Here is a 20,156-nt window from a genome sequence, read left to right as displayed (position 1 = left end):
TTTCAGCAACATGATATTCTGCAAATGGGAAAACTATGGAGATGGTAAAAAAAAAAAAAAAAAAAAAAAAAATCAATGATTGTCAGGGATTTGCAGGCAAGGATGAATAGGTGGAGCGCAGGAGTTTTAGGGCAGGAAAATTATTATTTATAATACTATAATGGTGGATTGTGTCATTTTAAATTTGTCCAAACCATAGAATTCGTAACACAACCAGTGAACCCTAATGTAAACTATGGACTTTGGTTGACAATGATGTATTAATGTTGGTTAATCAATTTTTCACAGTGGTATGGTAATGATGATAGAGATGGCTATACTGGGTGGGGAAGGAGGAGAGAGTTCTACACTTTCAGCTCAATTTTCCCATGAAGCTAAAAACTGCTCTAGAAAATTGAATCTATTATTTTTTGTTTCAAATACAGAAAAGCACAAAGAAGAAAAAAAGATGAAATCATAATCCTACCCTTCTTACCTTTTTTATGCCTTACTAGTTTTTAAATAGCCATTCCCCAAGAAAACATTTCTAAGCTCAAGGGCCCTAAGCTTAAAGGAATTCAAAAAACTAATCTAATATTAGCTATTATTAGTAGTCATACTATTAGTTATTGATAACAATATATAATCCAGTTGCTGTTAGATCAAGATTTTATTGACTATGTTAACAAAGATCTATAAAATTCCTAGATACCGTTATGAAAAGTAATATCCACTATGGGCATGCTATTTATTGGGATGGATAATACATAATACAGTATGCTGAGAGACCTCAAATATCTCCATCATCTTTCAAACGACCTGTGTTGATTAGAAGACTGATAAACAGTGGGTCCAAGGACACTCCACTAATAATGGTGATGATGGGGTTCTCACTCAGGTCCATGAACACCAAAGCTTAGGTAGGCTTTTAAGGCTGTCACTGCATCATCTTCATCAGAACCTGCCAGAAACAGGTTCTTACTATTTGTTGAAGAAAAATTAAGTTTTCATGGGTCTTGGGTCTAGATATGAAAGGTGAAATGATGATGGATTACAAGTTACAGTCAAGTAAGAAGATGGCTCTAATCTCTTTTTTTTAAACATTTAAAAAGTATTGCTTATTTGTAACCACTTTACTGAAAACTGGCTGACATGCAAAAAGCTGTAGATATTTCATGTGTTCAACTTGATGTATCTGGAGATAAGTATACCCCCATGAAACCATCATTACAATCGATGCCATAAAGTTTATACATCACCTCCACCATGAAACCATCATCACAATCAATGCCATGAACTTATCCATCACCTCCACCATGAAACCATCATCAAGATCAATGCCATGAACTTATCCATCACCTCCACCATGAAACCATCATCACAATCAATGCCATGAACTTATCTATCACCTCCACCATGAAACCATCATCACGATCAATGCCATAAACTTATCCATCACCTCCAAAAGTTTCCACCCACTCCCTTTGTTGGTTTGTGCTAAGAATACTTAACATAAGATCTAACCTCTTAGCAAATTTTAAAGTAGGCCACATAGTATCATTAATCATAGGCCCTATGTTGTACAGTATATCTCCAGAACTTATTTGTCTTGCATGACTGAAATTTTCTACCCTTTGACTAACATCTCCTCATTTCCAAAAATAAAATAAGTAAACAAATAAAAAATTGCTTGGTTAGTGCAGTGAACAACTTTGTCATTAACAAAGAAGAAGAAGAATGGAACCTATTTCTATCTATACACCACTAATTTTCAATGCAAAAGTGAGCAGGAATTTGTGTGTACCCTCTATGTTCTAGCTCAAAAGCAATTTATTTTTACATGTGAGCAGAACATTCATTATGTTAATACATTTCCTAATGAGAATGAATTTCCAATTATTTCCTAATGAAAACAAATATATCCTTTATGTTCTATCTCCCACTTTCCCACACCTTTTTATTTAAAAAAACATTTTTTAGATCTAATTAGCATACCACATATTTACCCGCTGAAATAATGTAGCTCAATGTTTTCAGTATATTCATAGACTTGTACAACAATCACAATTTTGAAACTTTTCATCATTCCAAAAAGATACCTCTTACCCTTCAGTAGTCTCCCCTCATTTGCCTCGACCCCCTCAGCCTCAGGCACCACTAATTTATTTTGTCTCTATAGATTTCCCTATTCCAGGCGTCTCATATCAATGAAATAATATAATATGTAGTCTTTTGTGATTGGCTAAGTAGGCAACTTGGCATATGTTTTCAAGGTCCATACTGTAGCATGTATCAGTACACTTCATTTCTTTTTATTGTTGAAAAATATTCCATTGTATGGATATACCCCATTTTGTCTATCCATTGCCCATTAGATGGATATTTGAGTTATTTCTACATTTTGACTATTAGAACTGATGCTGCTATAAACATTCACGTGCGGGTTTCTGTGTGGACATATGTTTCATTTATCTTGGATATATACCCAGGATTAGAATAGCTGAGTCATATAGTAATACTACATTTAATTTTAGAGGAATTGCCACTGTTTTCCAAAGGAGTTATATCATTTTACATGCCTACCAGAAGTGCACGAGAGTTCTAATTTCTTCACTTCCTTGCCAACACTTACCATCTTTTGTATTATAGCAATCCTATTGGCTGTGAAGCGAAATCTCATTATGGTTTTGATTTACATTTCCCTGACAAAAATACATACTCTAGATATGTATCTGAAAAGGGTCCAGTACCCAGAGTACCTAAAGAAAACTTACTACTGAACAATAAAAAGGCAAATAATCCAATTTAAAAATGGGCAAAAAGGCCGGGTGCAGTCGCTCACACCTGTAATCCCAGCACTTTGGGAGGCCAAGGCAGGTGGATCGTGAGGTCAGGAGTTTGAGAACAGCCTGGCCAATGTGAGACCAGCCTGGTCAACATGGTCTCTACTAAAAATACCAAAAAATTAGCTGGGCATGGTGGCAGATGCCTGTAATCCCAGCTACACGGGAGGCTGAGGCAGGAAAATAGCTTGAACCCATGAGGCAGAGGTTGCAGTGAGCCGAGATCGCGCCACTGCACTCCAGCCTGGGAAACAGAGCAAGCCTCCATCTCAAAACAAACAAACAACAACAACAAACAAACAAAAGGGCAAATAACCTTAATAGGCATTTCTCCAAAGGTGATATACAAATGGCCAATAAGCACATAAATTGATGCTCAACGTCATTAGCCATCAGGAAAATGAAAATCAAAACCACAGTCAATTTGAAACTTGGGTATAGGGAAGGGTAAGTAGGATTTTGAAAAATTAGGCTCAAGAGGTGCAGGGTTTAGATAACAAGAGGCTTTGCTAGCCTTCTTATACATGCCATTTTCCCAAGCTTTTGTGAGAAGAATTATAACCTCATTTCTTACTCAGGGTAGAAATGTATAACTGATCCACCATTTCAAAATACTGGAAGTCTTCGATAAATCTGAATTATTAAAATATTATGGTATTATCTTTCAAATTTTTAGTCACCTTTTAAAAAGTTTTCATAGGTAACAACTCACTGGAGTTTCATCTATTAAATTATTTTTCATATTTTAATATTTTAAATGAACACTTTATATGTATTTTGGATGAAGAGGACTTTCTTTTGTTAATAGTTTTATATATCCATTCTCTTGTATCACCTTAATATTCATTTTTAGTTTACTGGACTGGTGGGACAACACATAGGGAAAGACAAACATGCTGTTAGCTAGAAATCCGTCACACTACTAAACAATGGCAGTAACTGACAAAATTGTAAAGTACTTTAAAAATAAAGTCAATTAGTCTATCAAAAGTCATCCCAAAGCTCAGTGAATCAAACGATCTACTTAAAGGCAAAAAATTTCATTGAAATTAGCAATTGCAAGGAAAGAGACAACATTCACAAGCCCACTAAGACATGTCATTAGTTAGCCTCTGTCCACCAATGAAAAAAAATTTAAGAACCACCATCTGTGATATTGGTAAACTCCCACTCAAAAAACTCAACATCCTTTCCAGCGTATTCTTTTCAGTATATGAGGTCACTGATTTGAGACTGCTGTATGGTGAAGTAACAGGAAAAAAAGAAAGACTAAAGGCAGTAAGTCGGACAGAATGCTATGGTCTTGATTCTACTTCAAGTCCCTTCTAGCTCAAAATGCATAATATCCATGTTTTAGTCTCAGTTTGATTATTAACTTGTTGCAGGACCTTGCAAGTCCATTCTCTGTTCTTCGGTATTCTCATACTTTCTGGCCTTTTTCATTTGGTTTGAGACCTGGGAACCTTATCATAGCCAATAGTTATTCTTTTTTCAATGTAAGAATATCTCCTAAAGAAAACTCACCTGCTGTGAAACTCCTTCTCCATAGCGAAGCAATGTCACAAAATGTTCACAGTTGTTGACAAGTAAGTTATAGGCCACTTCCTGTCCAATGACAAACTCTGACCGCTTTATAATTTCTTCCACAGGGAGAGGGGGGTACGCTTCATCGTATTTATTGTTTATCCTGTATGTGTCATTTCCCACAACATCCTTCAAGAGCTGCATTCTCACCAGGGCCTTACTGCTGAATACAGACTTGGCGCTTGTAAAGGACACAGGAATGCCATCTATAAAGGAGAATTCTGGTTAGTAAGGTATAGTGACCCAGTCCAACGAACTCTAATGCCATCTAAAGACTTTGGAAATGCTGGCATGTCTAAACCTAGCCCTGTTCCTAACTTATTATTAAAGCAAAGCCACTTAATCTCATCAGCCTTAAGCAGTTATTCTGTAACTTAGCAGTAACACTTACTATTGTATGAGTGAGAATATAAGAAAAACTTTTTTAAAATGTATGATGTTCCCATAGAACAAATTGGGTGAGAACACTCTACTTACCCTTGGGAAATAAATTCTCTGTAAACTGGTATTATTAGAGATGTTGGTATGTGTGTCTAACATAGATACAGATAAGATTATTGTCCACTTTTTCTATAAAGCAGTTTTTTGCTCAGCATCTGAACCCTTCCAAATTAATCTTGTAGAGTGCACTGTTATTAGTAGGTACATCCTAGTGTCTAAGCTCCCTAAGCATCTGAAACTTGTTTTTCAACTAAGCATCAATTTGGGGTCCAATTTCCTATTTTGAAACCTGCATGGTACCTCAGTCCTGTGAGAGGATGGCTGAAGTCAGGCTGGGGTCCTGCTTTTTTCCTGCCAGTTCCTTTGGCCAAAAAAAAAAAAAGCCCCCTAACTCCTGAGCCTGAAGCTAACTTGGTAGGCACTGTCTACCAGACATGGCCCCAGGCAGTGACCTACCCACTTATGACAATGCCCATGCCCCACCACTCCACCTTGGCTGCCTCTGCTCATAAGCATTTGCTAGTCCACCAGGAGCTACTGTATCTTTGGTCTGACAATGTCAGTACTTTAGGTTGGAGAGATGATTCCTCAGGGTAGAGGTCTAAAGCCAGGCTCCGGTCCTTGTCAAACTGCCCACAACTGCTATGTTTGGCCATGTTCAGGTCAACCATGAGAGAAAGAGTCTCCTCATAACTAGCGTTTAGAAACTTTCTCTTTTAGTAATGACTAAAAGCAAAACTTTCCTTCCACTAGCCTTCTGTCTGTCCTCCTCCTCACAGAATGTGAGGTGTTCCAGTGAACATCTTACACATTGAAAGTTCTCACACATTACAAGTCCTCAGAGCACATATCTCCCAGTTAGAATTACTAAACATATTTTTAATAACCACATGCAAAAATTAGAAAATTAAAATTTGGAGAGGTAAACTGGCTAGGAAAATGTATCACAGTAGTTAACAATAGAATTGAGTATCTATCTATAGGACCAAAGCTGAATGCTCAAACCACAATAATATGGAATTTAAGGCATGAAAATAAGAAAACAGCATGAATATGTCATATTGTTTTCCAGGTATGAAAACTGCAGAGATAATGTAGATGCAGAGGGTTGCTTAGTATTAACCACTAGACTTTGGAAGCTCTGAATCATAAATATCATTTCGTTTGTCATTTTCACTTATAATATTCTAAAGTAAGAGGCAAATACTTTAAAATGTTGCAAAAAACCACTTCATTAAAAAGTATCAGAAGTTCCCAAGATAATAAAACTTAGGTCTATAAATACTTAAGGTAACCTGAGGAAAATACTCCAGGTTATTTATCTGTTATCTGCATACACTTTTTTTTTTTTTTTTTTTTTTGATATGGAGTCTTGCTTTGTTGCCCAGGCTGGAGTGCAGTGGCACAATCTCAGCTCACTGCAACCTCCACCTCCTGGGCTCAAGTGATACTCCTGCTTCAGCCTCCTGAGTAGCTAGAACTGCAGGCACCTGCCACCACACCTGGCTAATTTTTGTATTTTTTGTAGAGACAGGGTTTCACCATGTTGGCCAGGCTGGTCTTAAACTCCTCACCTCAACTGATCTGCCCACCTTGGCCTACCAAAGTGCTGGATTACAGGCATGAGCCACCATGTCGGGTCTGCATACGCTTTTTATTAATAATTTGTGCTCATTTTTAAACATTTATAAAATACAGAAAAACAAAGCATATAAATGTACACAGGTATCACCCATTATCCCACCACCCAGAAGTAACTGCTAGTATTATTTTGATATACTTCTATTAGGATATTTACTAACATATGCATAGGTGCATGTACATGTCTGCACTCCCGTGTGTACATATTTTTTTTAGCAAACTGGGTATATGACATATTACATTTTTTCAACTTTTATTTTGGATTCCGAGGTTACATGTGCAGGTTTGTTACATGAGTACATTTTGTAATGCTGAGGTTTGGCATATGGATGATCCAGTCATCCAAGTAGTGAGCATAGTACCCAATACATAGTTTTTCAGTCCACACCTTCCTCCCTCCTCCCTCTAACAGTCCCAGTGCCTATTGTTCCCATCTCTATCTCCATGTGTACTCAATGTTCAGTTCTCACTTGTAAGTGAGAACATAAGGTATTTGGCTTTTTGTTCCTGCATCAATTTCGTTAGGAAAATGGCCTCCAGCTCCTCCACCCATGTTACTCCAAAGGACATTATTTCCTTTTCATGGCTGTATAGTATTCCATGGTGTCTCTATGTGTGTGTGTATGTGTGTGTATCACCTTTTCTTTATCCAATTCACTATTGATAGGCATCTAGACTGATTCTGTCCTTCCTATGTGAATAATGCTGTGATGAACATACAAGTACATGTGTCTTTTTGGTAGAATAGTTTATTTTCCTTTAGGTATATACCCAGTAATACGATTGCTGGATCAAATGGTAGTTCTCTTTTAAGCTCTTTGATAAATCTCCAATCTGCTTTCCACAGTGGCTGAACTAATTTACATTCCCACCAACAGTGTATATACATTCCCTTTTCTCTGCAGCATCACCAGCATCTGTTATTTTTGACTTTTCAATAATCACCATTCTGACTGATGTGAGATGGTATCTCACTGTGGTTTTGATTTGCATTTCTGTGATGATTAGTGATGATGAGCATTGTTTCACAGGTCTGTTGGTTGCCTAAATGTCCTCTTTTCAGAAGTGTCTGTTCCTGTCTTTGGCCATTTTTAAATTAGATTTTTTTTACATGTTGATTAAATTCCTGGTAAACTCTGGATACTAGACTTTTGTCAGATGCACAATTTATGAATATTTTCTCCCATTTTGTAGACCATTTATTCTGTTGACAATTTCTTTTGCTGTGCAGAAGCTCTTTTGTTTACTTAGGTCCCACTTGTCAATGTTTCTTTTTGTTGCAATTCACTTTGGAGACTTAGACATAAATTATTTGCCAAAGCTGATGTCAAGAAGTGTGTTTCCTAGGTTTTCTTCTGGGACTTCTATAGTTTGAGTTTCTTTTTTTTTTTTTTTAATTATTATTATGCTTTAAGTTCTAGGGTACATGTGCACAACGTGCAGGTTTGTTACATATGTATACATGTGCCATGTTGGAGTTCTTCATTTAAACTTTTAGTCCATCTTGAGTAAATTTTTGCACATAGTAAAAGGTAGGGGTCCAGTTTTTTTCTTCTGCATATGGCTAGCCAGTTATTCCAGCACCATTTATTGAATAGGAAGACCTTTCCCCATTGCTTATTTTTGTTGAATTCGTCAAAGATCATCAGATGGATTTGGGTGCTTGGCTTTATTTCTGGGTTCTCTGTTCTGTTCCCTTGGTCTGTGTGTCTGTTTTTGTACCAGTGCCATGATGTTTTGGTTACTATAGCCTTCTAGTAGAGTTTGAAGTTGGGTAATGTGCCTCCAGCTTTTTTTAGTTTTTGCTATTTGGACTCTTTTTTGGTTCCATGTAAATTTTAGAATATTTTTTCTAATTCTGTGAAGAACGGCATTGGTAGTTTGATAGAAATAGCATTGAAACCGTAGACTGCTTTGGGCAATTTGAACATTTTAAAATTATTTCTTCCAATCCGTGAGCATGGAATGTTTTTCCATTTATTTGTCTCATCTCTGATTTCTTTTAGCAGTGTTTTGTAGTTCTCCTTGTAGAGATCGTTCACCTTCTTGGTTAGATGTATTCCTAGGTATTTTATTTATCTGTGGCTACTGTAAATGGAATTATGTTTTTAATTTGGCTCTCAGCTAGAATGTTATTGGTGTATAAAAATGCTACTGATTTTTGTACACTGATTTTGTATCCTGAAACTTTACTGAAGTTGTTTATCAGTTCCAGGAGGCTTCTGGTGGAGTCTTCAGGGCTTTCTAGGTACAGAATCAAATATTCAACAAAAAGAGGTAATTTAACTTACTTTTTTCCTATTTGGATGCCTTTTCTTTCCTTCTTTTGCCTCACTGCTCTGGCTAGCACTTTCAATACTATGTTGAACAGGAATAGTCAGAGTGAACACCCTTGTTTTGTTTCAGTTCTAAAGGGGAATGACCCATTCAGTATGATGTTTGCTGTGGGTGTCTCATAAATGATTCATTATTTTGAGGTATGTTCCTTCAATGCCAATTCTGTTCAGGGTTAGTATCATGAAGGGATGTTGTATTTAATCAAAGGCTTTTCTGTATCTATTGAGATGATCATATGGTTTTTGGTTTTCACTCAGTTTATGTGGTGAATCATATTTATTGATTTGTGTATGCTGAACCAATCTTCTATCTCAGGAATAAAGCCTACTTGATTATGAATTAACTTTTTGATGTGCTGCCACATTTGGTTTGCTAGTCTTTTGATGAGGATTTTTGCATCTACATTCATCAAGAATATTGGCCTGAAGTTTTCTTTTTTTGTGTATCTCTCCTGATTTTGGTATCAGGATGATGCTAGTTTCACAGAATGAGTCAGGAAGGAGTCCTTCCTCCTTGAGTTTTCAGAGTCGTTTCAGTAGGATTGGTACCAGTTCTCTGTACACCTCCTGGAATTTGGCTGTGAATCCATCTGCTCCAGGGCTTTTTTTGGTTGGTAGTTTTTTATTTGTTATTGTTACTTATTCAATTTTGGAACTTTTTTCCTGGCTCAGTGTTGAAAAGTTGTGTGTTTCAGAATTTGTCCATTTCCTCTAAATTTTCTAACTTATGTATATAGAGATGTTCATAATAGTCTCTATGGACCTTCTGTATTTCTGAAGGGCTGGTTATAATGTCATCTTTGTCATTTCTGATGGCACTTCTTTGGATCTTTTTTCCTTTGTTAATCTAGATAGCAGTCTATCAATCTTGTTTATCCTTTCAAAAAACAAATTCTTTGTTTCATTAATTTTGTATGGATTTTTGTATCTCTATTTCTTTCAGTTTTTCTCCAATTTTAGATTTATTTTGTCCTGCTAGCTTGGGGTTGGTCTTTTTTTTTTTCCCCTCGTTCCACTATGTGCAATATTAGGTTGTTAATCTGAGCTCCTTCTAACTTCTTAATGACTGTGTTTAGTGCTATAAACTTTCCTCTTAACACTGATTTAGGTGCATCCCAAAGATTTTGGTAAGTTGTGTCTCTATATTCATTAATTTCAAAGAACTTTTTGATTTCTGCCCTCATTTCATTTTCCACCTGTATTCTTCAGGGTTCTCTAGAGGGGCAGGACTAACAGGACAGATGTATATATGAAAGGAAGTTTATTAAGGAGTCCTGACTCACACGACCACAGGTGAAGCCCCACAACAGGCTGTCTGCAAGGGGTGGAACAAGAAAGCCGGTCCAAGTCCGAAAACCTCAAAAGTAGATAAGCCAATAGTGAAGCCTTTAGTCTGTGGCCAAAGGCCCGAGAGCCCCTGGCAAACCACTGGTGTAGGTCCAAGAGTCCAAAAGCTGAAGAACTTGGAGTCAGATGTTCAAGGGCAGGAAGCATCGAGCATAGGAGAAAGATGGAGGCTAGAAGACTTAGCCAGTGTAATTCTTCCACAGTCCTCTGCCTGCTTTTATCCTAGCCTCACTGGCAGCTGATTAGATGGTGCCCACCCACATTGAGGGTGGGTCTGCCTCTCCCAGTCCACTGACTCAAATGTTCATCTCCTTTGGCAACACCCTCACAGACACACCCAGGAACAATACTTTGCTTCCTTCAATCCAATCATGTTGACACTAGATATTAAGCATCACACATTGATATTGAGGACCAAGCTGTTTAATTGCCATGTTTTTGTGTAGTTTTGAGAAATCTTCTTTGTATTCATTTTTGTTCTTATTGCACTGTGGTTCAAGAGTGTGCTTGGTGTGATTTCAGTTCTTTTGAATTTATTGAGACTTGCTTTATGACTCAGCATGTGGTTAATCTTTTTCAAATAAATATCATATTAAGACCATCTTCCCTGCAATAAAACATGTCCAGATATAAGACTTTTAACGGCTGTTACAGATGCTGTTATTTATATCTATCCAGCACCAAATCCCACCATTGCCTATTTATTCCTGGAAACAACTCTGTCTGAGCCAATCACAGTATTCCATTCTCTTGGGCACAGCGATAGTCTGGCAATGAACATGGGCCTCAAACCGGAGCGACTGGAGTCTGTCTCCATGATTCTTTAACTGTAACAGGTAGTTACAGTTACCTCTTTCGTGTTGGGTCAAAAGAACCTAAAAGTCAGAACCTAAAGCTGCCTATGGTCATCAGTTTAGTTTTTTAAAGAGACATAGTCTGGGAAAATGAAGAGAGCATATAGAAAAAAAATGCAGATGTGTGATGGAGAGTCTAAATAGTGGTTAAACCCCTAGATGTAGGCATCTCTGAGGCCAGCACCACCTCTGCTCTTTCTGCAGTTTCCCTCCGTGAAGCAATGAAGATTCCTCAGTAAAGAATATTAGATAACTAATATTATGTGGCTAAATCTTAATTCATTTAATCATTCCCCTATCGAACATATGCCATTGTCTACTTTAACCATTATAAATGACACAGAAGTGAATATCATTACATAGAAATGCTTGTCTACATCTCTAAATACTTCCCCAGAATAGATTCCTAGAAGTACAATTACAGGGTCAGAGAATACGAACCCGTCTAAGGTCCTAGTCCTTATCAGTTTATATTACCATCAACAATACCTTTATGTTCATTTCACTATATTCTTTTCAACACTGCTTATTATCACTTTTTAACCTTTGCTAATAAGATAGGCATGAAATATTTTATTGGTTTATTTTACAATTCCTAGGCCAGAAAGTTGAAATTTTTTCAAAAAGTGTATTAGTTTTTGCTTCTGTTCTTTTACAAACTGTTCCTAATTCTTTATCCATTTGTTTGTTGAGGTTTTACTGTCTGCTGTCCCCTTGACCTCGGATACTATTGCTACAGATAGCATCTGACCGGTTTCTTTACCTCTTTTATGTTTTTCCTCAAATGTCACTTTCTTAAGAAATTTTCCTGACCACTTCATTTAAAATCACAGCATCTCCACCCACCACGTTCTGCCCTCAGCACTTCTCATCCTACCTTCTTATTTCTTCTGTATCACTTATCACAATTTTAACATTTGTGTAACTTGCTCATGGTCTGTCCCTGCTTACTAAAATGTAAACTCCACCATGCAGGGAGATGTCTGTATACCCCTAGCACTTAGAATAGCATTCAGAACATACTAGGTGATCTACAAATAGGTGTTGAATGAATTGAAATAACCTATTTGTGTGATATGTAAAGAGAATGAACCTTGCCATGTTTGTGGCAAATATTTTTCCCAGCTGGTTATTTACTTTTTAATTGTAATTTTTTAAATCCAGAGGCTTTAAAATTTAATGTGAATGGCCTTTGTGATTTCTTCAATGCTGCTTTGGTTTCAGAATATCCTTCTCTAAACCTAGGTTAGTTAGATTTATCTGCTTTCTATATTTTATTTCTATTTTGTTTTGTTTATTATTTCACCCATGATTCCTTCCTGTAACAAGAACACTAAAAATCTGCTCCCAGGAGCCAGTGGAAATAAACCTCACCTACAGGCGCTATGTTGATAACATAACCGTCACCCAAGTACAGGGCCCAGTGCTGATAGCCAGGACGGAACACTTCGATCAAGTCCCCTGGGCAGGGGTTGCCAGGGTAGTTCAAACTGAAGCAATCATTAAACGCCATCTGCAATGACAAACACAAAGAAGAACTAGCTAATACAACTTGCCAAAAGAAAATCAGTTTAAGACATCCATAAAAGCAGAATGATACCGAATTTATTGAGACTGCATTCCATACTAAAGACTTAGAATCACGACCCTGTCCTTTTCTTTGAATGATTCTAACACTGAATTATGTGTGCACAAGGGGACAAGTAGAGAAATACTTTGTCTTGTTTTACTTAATTTTCTATAGTAATGCTTCTCATCCCAACCAATTTCAGAGCCCCTTTACAATAACAAGCATTCTGTAATTTTCTCTTTAAATCTAGAAATCCATGGATAATATAACTTACACAGATTTTTTAAATATCAAGGATTAAATATTAAAATATGGTCTATTTAGGATAAAAAGGGGAAATCGGAAAGTAAATTTATAATATCTGTTTACTAAGTACATGTTCAGTCTGTGACTATACTTAAGGATATAAAAAAGGGTTTATATGCTTACACTTATTTAGCATGAAAAAGTCAGAATTCAGGAGCAATAAAATCAGATCAGAATTCTTTCAACCTTTTATACAGCAGTATAGTAAAATCAAGAAGCAGAGGTATGGGCGGATGCTAACATTCAACATTCTGAGGGTACTAAAACTCTGCAAAAACACCATGTATTATAAAACTCTGCAAAAATACCATGTATTACAAAACCTACTCTGTCACTTCATTTAAGCAGAGTTGGATTCCAGGCTCAGATGGATGTCCAGTCAGATGTTCAAATTAATGTAGGACATGGAATATTTCTTTCTGGTTTAAAACTATACTGTGTAGTGTAGCATGTATAGGTACTCTGGCTTGCACCCACTAAATATCAGTAAATGCCCTTTGTCATTGTAACAATGATAAATGCCACCACAGATTTTCATGACTCTCCTTCCTGCCCCACTTATTGTCAGATTCCTCACTTACTGATTCCAGAAGCCATGCGAGGTGGTCAACAGCAGACGCAGGACAACTTGGAAAGCTGGGGAGTTCATCACATTGATGAACATGTTTCAAATTCTAAGTTTGGTCATTTTTTTTTAAGTCAATACTTTTTAGAAAGAACACATAAGTATCTCACAGCTGATTCTTATGAAAGGTTCTATTTTCTATGTATGGAATAGAAGTAGAATGACTCAGCAAGAGGAGATTATGTACATCTATCAACAAACAAAGGAGGATTTAAATGCTGTATCTATGTTGAATCTGTAATTGACAACAGCGTGTTCCTCATCATTTCACTCTAATGCAGATATATATGCTCATTTACAAAACAAATCCAAGTGCCAGAAATAGAAACTTCCAAATCATCTAAATTATAATTATAATAGCAGAGACTAAGGACTTGGGAATACAGGCTATCATTTTTCTGGCACTCCAAAAGTCTTTTTTATAACAATTAATATTAGAAGGGTGTTTTCCCAAGTATTTGTATGCCATCTGTTGAAAAGTTCAGTCATCACACTTTCACAGAGATGTGGCCAAATGTAAGCTGTGCATCTGTTGAAAAATAACTATTAAAACAACTTTATGAAAACCATTAAGTCTAACCACCCTCTCAAATATGTTTGCATCTTATTAATATGGCAGTTCGTAATTTGGCCACATGGGTACTAAAAGGAAAAATAGATAATACACTGTGATATAAACAAACACATTTCCCGTGAATAGGAATCAGCAAACACACAAAGCTGCCTGCTATGATTCCAAGATGCAGCCAGAGTATATGATAATAACCACCATTTGAATGGTGAGCACTTTCTAGGGCAGTATTTTTTAAATGCACTATCTCAACCCTATCTAACTGCAAAAAAGAAAAAATACACAACTATTTGAGTGTGTTATGTTATTATCTCACTTTACAGATAAAAAGCTAAAGTAGCAAACACCAACTTTTGGAAAATACCCACTGAAACCCTAATATATAAAATATAGAAGGAAAATAACTTGACTAGGTATTAATGATGTGAGCTCTTCTCTTAGTCTTCTACTTGACACTTGTTAGTTCTGTAAGTTTGGGCAGGTCACTGGAACTGAGTCTGTTTCCTCATGTTGAAAACAGGTATTATAAGCCTGATTTTGTTTATCTCAAAAAGCTGTTTGCAAGTAACCCTTAGGGAGCTGGTAAAACACTGTTGCAAATGCTCTGTGAATTGGCAAGAGCTAAACAGGTGGATGATAAGAGAGACATTGAGATTGGCACACGGTTAATGTAGGATTTTAGTTCCTTATGCTCTCTTCCAGGCATGATAATTCTGTGAAATAAACGATTCAACTGTAAAATTCTAATATATTTAACAACTTTTCAATTTCTGACATATAAATTGATTCATAAACTGTTAAGTTAATCGATTTCATAAAGTCTATCATATTTATAAAGAGAAATAAGATTTCATAAGAGTAATCCCTCAAGAAACTAACAGAGGAATCTGAAGGCTAATATGCAAGGTAAAAAGTGAGTTATGATACTGAACACTTAGAATCATAGCAATGGACTACAAAAAGGTACTTCAGATATTATCTAATCTAATGGTCTCCAAACTTGTTTATAGCAGTGGGTACCATGTCAAAACACGTATCAAATAGAAGCATAAAAATATAAAGCCTAACAAGCAGGACTGCCCTGAATGAAATCAGGGACAGCATGAGAGCCCTCATCACCACTCGCCCACATTGCTGCTCCTGTTGAGGATTCCTGAGACCCCAGAACTTCCAGGAATGCAGCTTAAATGATACCCATCTAGTCCTAGTCCAATCTCCTCATTTTTAGACAAAGAAAACAAAACCAGGCAGGTAGTTTAACTGGTCAAGGTCATACACTATTATATAAAAGATTTTTGACAACTGATGCTGAAACAATTAGACATCCATAGGCAAACAAACAAACCAACCTTGACCTAAATTTCATACCTCACACAAAAATTATTTCAAAATGGATAACAGACTTAAATGTAAAACTAAAAAATACAGAGAAAAACACAGGAGAAAAATTTTTAGGGTCTAGGGTAGACAAAGAGTTCCCAGACTTGATACCAAAAGTATGATCCTTACCAGGAAAAATTGGTAAATTGATTGTCCTTAAGATTAAAGACTTTTGTACTATAAAAGATCCTGCTAAGATGGAAAGACGGACTACAGAGTGGGCGAAAATATTTGCAAACCACATATCTGTGAAAGAACTAGTATCTAGAACATATAAAGGACTCCCCAAACTCAACAATAAAAAAGCAAACAATACAATTAGAATGTAGGTTATATGGTTTGGATATTTATTACTGCCAAATCTCATGCTGAAATGTAATCCCCAGTGTTGGAGGTGGGGTCTGGTGGGAGGCATCCGGATCATGGGAGTGGATCCCTCATGAATGGCTAGTGCCAACCCCTTGGTGATGAGTGAGTTCACAAGAGATCTGGTTGTTTACAAGAGTGTGGTACCTCCCACCGCCCCTTGCTCCCATTCTCACCATGAATACACCTGGTCCCCCATGCCTTCCACCATGATTGTAAGCTTCCTGAGGCCCTCACCAGCAGCAGACACCAGCACCATGCATTCTGTACGCCCTGTGGAGCTGTAAGTCCATTAACTCTCGTTTCCTTGTAAATTACCCAGTCTCAAATATTCCTTTATAGTAATGCAAACAGACTACTTTCACCAAAGAAAATACATAGATGTCAAGAAAGCCATTAGTCATTAGGAAAATGCAAATTAAAACCACAATAAGGGGACCTCAGCAAAATGGTGTAATAGGAGGCTCCCTGACTATCCCTTCTCCCACAAACACACTAAGGAAACACCTACACACAGATCAATTCTCTCCAAAAGAAAGGCAGAATCCAGCTGAAAGACGCCTACACACTAGACAAAGAAAATATCCACATCAAAATTGGTAGGAAAAGTGGAGACACACTCATGCACAAACCCCACCCTATGCACAGAGTCTTATAATCAGGAAAGGAATCCCAACTCCTAGCATGGTCCCAAGGAGTAAGGGGCTTGTACCATACACTTAATGTTCAACTTTTACCATCCCTTTCAAAAGGCTTGGCTCTTAAATCGCTGTGTCTGAGAAATAGTAGGAAAAAGGCATTGGAGAATTTCCCTCAAGCACAACAAACAAAGGGAGGTTTCAAACCTTGAAAGCTCTGTTAGCTGCTGTAGTGCCCAGGATCAATCCAGCTTCCAATCTCTCCCTGGAAAGGATTTGACTACAATCTTTTCCAGGAGTTCAATGTGGTACTGGTCTCTAATACGCCAGTATCTGGGAGCCTGTACAGCAAATAAAGAATAAACCTCTTCAAGCCTAAACAAGGATAATATTCCCACCATCTTCATTAGTTTGTTCTAGTGACAATTCCAGCCCTACAATTTCTGAAAGGAAAGAGGTTGGAGGCCTCTGCCAGCAAGAACCTGCTTTCTTGCCTGGTTTGTTCCTGAGATAAATTTCTGCAATCTCTCGTGAAAGTGAAGCTGGGGGATCTCTCCATGCCTGAGAAGCAAAAAGGGCATTCCTGTATCTTTTCCCCTGGCTTGCTTCTGTGATAACTCCAGACTAGAAGCCTCTCCCTGCAAGAAAGGTCCGCAACTTCTTGCTTGAACAGGAGATAGGCACTTGTTGCCCTTCTTCCCCCTGCTTGCTCCAGCAACAATCCAGCCCAGCGATCTCTCTGTTGAAAGAAACTGGAGACCTCTGCCAGCAAGAATGGGAGGGATGGAACTCCCACACCTTTTCCCCTGACTTGCTCTGGAAATAAACTCCTTTAATTTCCAATGGGAAAGAGGTGGGGGAGGGGAGCAGGGGGGCTGCTTCTTCAAGTCTGAAAGGGAAAGTGGGCACTCCTTGCACCTTCCTCTATGGCTTGTTTTAGTAATAACTCTAGACCAGAAGTTTCTCCCTGCCAGGAGGGTGTGAGACTTCTGCTTGTTCCAACGGGAGAGTGGTTACTTCCCCTACACCTTTTCCTCTGGCTTGTGCCAGTAAGAAATCCAGACCTGCAGACTTTCTCTGGAAGTAGTTTCTGCACACATGGAGTGCTCTAACTTTTATAGCCTTCACCCAAGAGACAGGCTTCTAGTCTGAGAGCTGACACGAGTTCTTCACTTTTGAGTCTCCTAGACAACAAAGAACAAAAAGGTGGCTTTTTAACTTGAAAATGTTCAGCAGCAATCTCTCCTCCAATGTGAGCAGTCTATCAAGAATAAAGGCATCTGCCTCAGACATTCTCCTTGGTACAGGGCAGAATGAATGGGAGATTTAATTCTGCTCTAAGCTTCTCTACAAAGAAAAAAGAAACTGGAACACACAACTAACACTACAGTCTCTCCAGCTGCATTTCAAGGGACTAGCTTTTATCCCACCTCTCTCAAGGCAATAACTTGAAACTCTTTAATTTGGGTTCGGAGGGGGCACTAAGAATAAAAAATAGCAGATTTTACAAGCAAAAACAAGTTAGTGGATTCTAAAAATCTTTGATGAGGCTGATTGGAAAGGAACATCTCCTACACAAGACCAGTCTAGCAAGACTGAGAAAGGTGGTTCTTTTATCTAATGTGCAGAAAACAACATAGGGAATGGAGGAAAATGAAGAAACATAGAAATATGTTACAAATAAAAGAACAAGATAAATTAAATCTCCAGAAAGTGACTCTAATGAAATGTAAATATGTGATTTATCTGACAGGGAATTCAAAAGGGCAGTCATAACAATGCTTACTGAGGTAGGGAAAACAATGCATGAAAAAACTGAGAACTTCAACAATGAGACAGAAAATATTAAAAAGTACCAAACAAACCATCAAACTGAATAATATAACTGAACTGAAAAATCCAATAAGGAGGTTCAACAGTAGAATAAATCAAGCAGAAGTAAGAATTAACAAACTTGAATACAAGTCATTGGTAAATCCTAATTTGAGGACTGAAAAGAAAAAAGAATGAAAAAGAGTGAAACAGTCTAACAGCCTTAGTGGACAGCATTACATAGAATATGTGAATTATTGTTGTACAAAAAGGGAAGAGAGAAAGGGACAGAAAATATATTCAAAGAAATATAGCAAGTCCTCATTTAATGTCATTGATAGGTCCTTGGAAACTGTGACTTAAAGCAAAACAACATATAATGAAAGGAATTTTTTCTCATCAACATAATGAAATGACATCGAATAAAATGATGTTATTCAAAAACCTGCTATAAATCATTTTGCTTAAAGTTGCAGTTTCCAAGAACCTATGAACATTAAATGAGAATCTACTGCAATTGCAAAAACCTTCCTAAGTGTGGGGAAGGAAACAGAAATCCAGAAGCTTGACAAACACCTAATAGGATGAAACCAAAGCAAACCACATCAAGATACACAATAATCAAATTGTGGAAAGTTAAAGACAAAGAGAAGATAGGAAAGCTTTAAGGGAAAAGCAACTTGTTACATAAAAGTGGACCCCCATCAGATCTTTCAACAGAAACCCTGCAGGGTAGAAAGGAATAAGATATGGTCAAAGAGCTGAAAGAAAAAAAAAGAAAAAACCCTGCCAACCAAGAACACTATACTCAAAATCCTGTCCTTAAAAAAGGAAGAGAGGAAGGGGAGCTTTAAAAAACACTTTCTCAGACAAACAAAAGCTGAGGGAATTTATCACAACTAGACCTGCCTTACAAGAAATACTAAAAGGGGTACTTCACATTGAAGGAAAATATCACTAAGTAGCAACATGGAAATACATAAAAATAAAAACTCACTGGTAAAAGTAAGTATATAGTCAAACACAGAACACTCATACTGTAATGGTAGCATGAAAATAAATTACATCTCTAATATAAAGGTTAAAAGAAGAAAAAATATTCAAAACACATATAGCAACCATACTTTGCTAATGGACATGACAAAAACTATTTTTAAAAAGTGTCAACAAAAACAAATTGTTGGAGGGGATAGTAAGTTTAGAGTTTGTACGAGTGATCATAGTTAAGTAATTACAAGCTTAAAATAGCTTGTTATTAGTATAAGACGTTTTATGTAAGTCTCCTAGTAACCACAAAGGAAAAATTCTTAGTAGATACACAAAAGATAAAAATAAAGAATTCAAAGCATACCACTACAAAAAATCATTAAATTGCAAAGGAAGCAAGCAAGAGAGGAAAACAGAAAACAAAAGATCTACAAATTAACCAGAAAACAACAAAACAGCAACAGTAAGTTCTTACCTACCAATAATTACTTTGAATGTAAGTGTATTAAATTCTCCAGTCAAAACATATTGAATGGTTCAATGGATTAAAAAAAAGACCCAACTACATGCTGCCTACAATAGATTAACTTTACCTCTCTTAACCTTTAACAACACACATAGCTGACAATGAAGAGATGAAAAAAGATACTCCACACAAAAGGAAACCAACACAAAGTGGGAGTAGCTATACTTTTATCAGACAAAATAGACTGCAAGTGAAAAACTGCAGAAAGATATGAAAAGTTATTATATAATGATGAAGGGGTCAATTCATAAAGAAAATATAACAATTATAAATATATATATACCCAATATCAAACCACCTAAATATATAAAGCAAGTATTAATAGATCTGATGAGAGACATGGACTGTAA

General features: G+C 36.9%; 1 protein-coding gene across 1 annotated transcript in view; it reads right to left on the bottom strand.

Moving 5' to 3' along the window:
- HRASLS (HRAS like suppressor) overlaps positions 1-20,156 on the bottom strand; it is a 35,070-nt gene that overhangs the window by 3,434 nt on the left and 11,480 nt on the right. The window contains 2 exon segments of the mRNA XM_025377761.1: positions 4,347-4,612; positions 12,400-12,538. Coding sequence (XP_025233546.1) covers positions 4,347-4,612; positions 12,400-12,538 — 405 coding nt within the window.

This window comes from Theropithecus gelada, chromosome 2, assembly GCF_003255815.1.
Source record: "Theropithecus gelada isolate Dixy chromosome 2, Tgel_1.0, whole genome shotgun sequence".
Taxonomy (NCBI): domain Eukaryota; kingdom Metazoa; phylum Chordata; class Mammalia; order Primates; family Cercopithecidae; genus Theropithecus; species Theropithecus gelada.
This window is presented reverse-complemented; position numbering and strand designations above follow the sequence as displayed.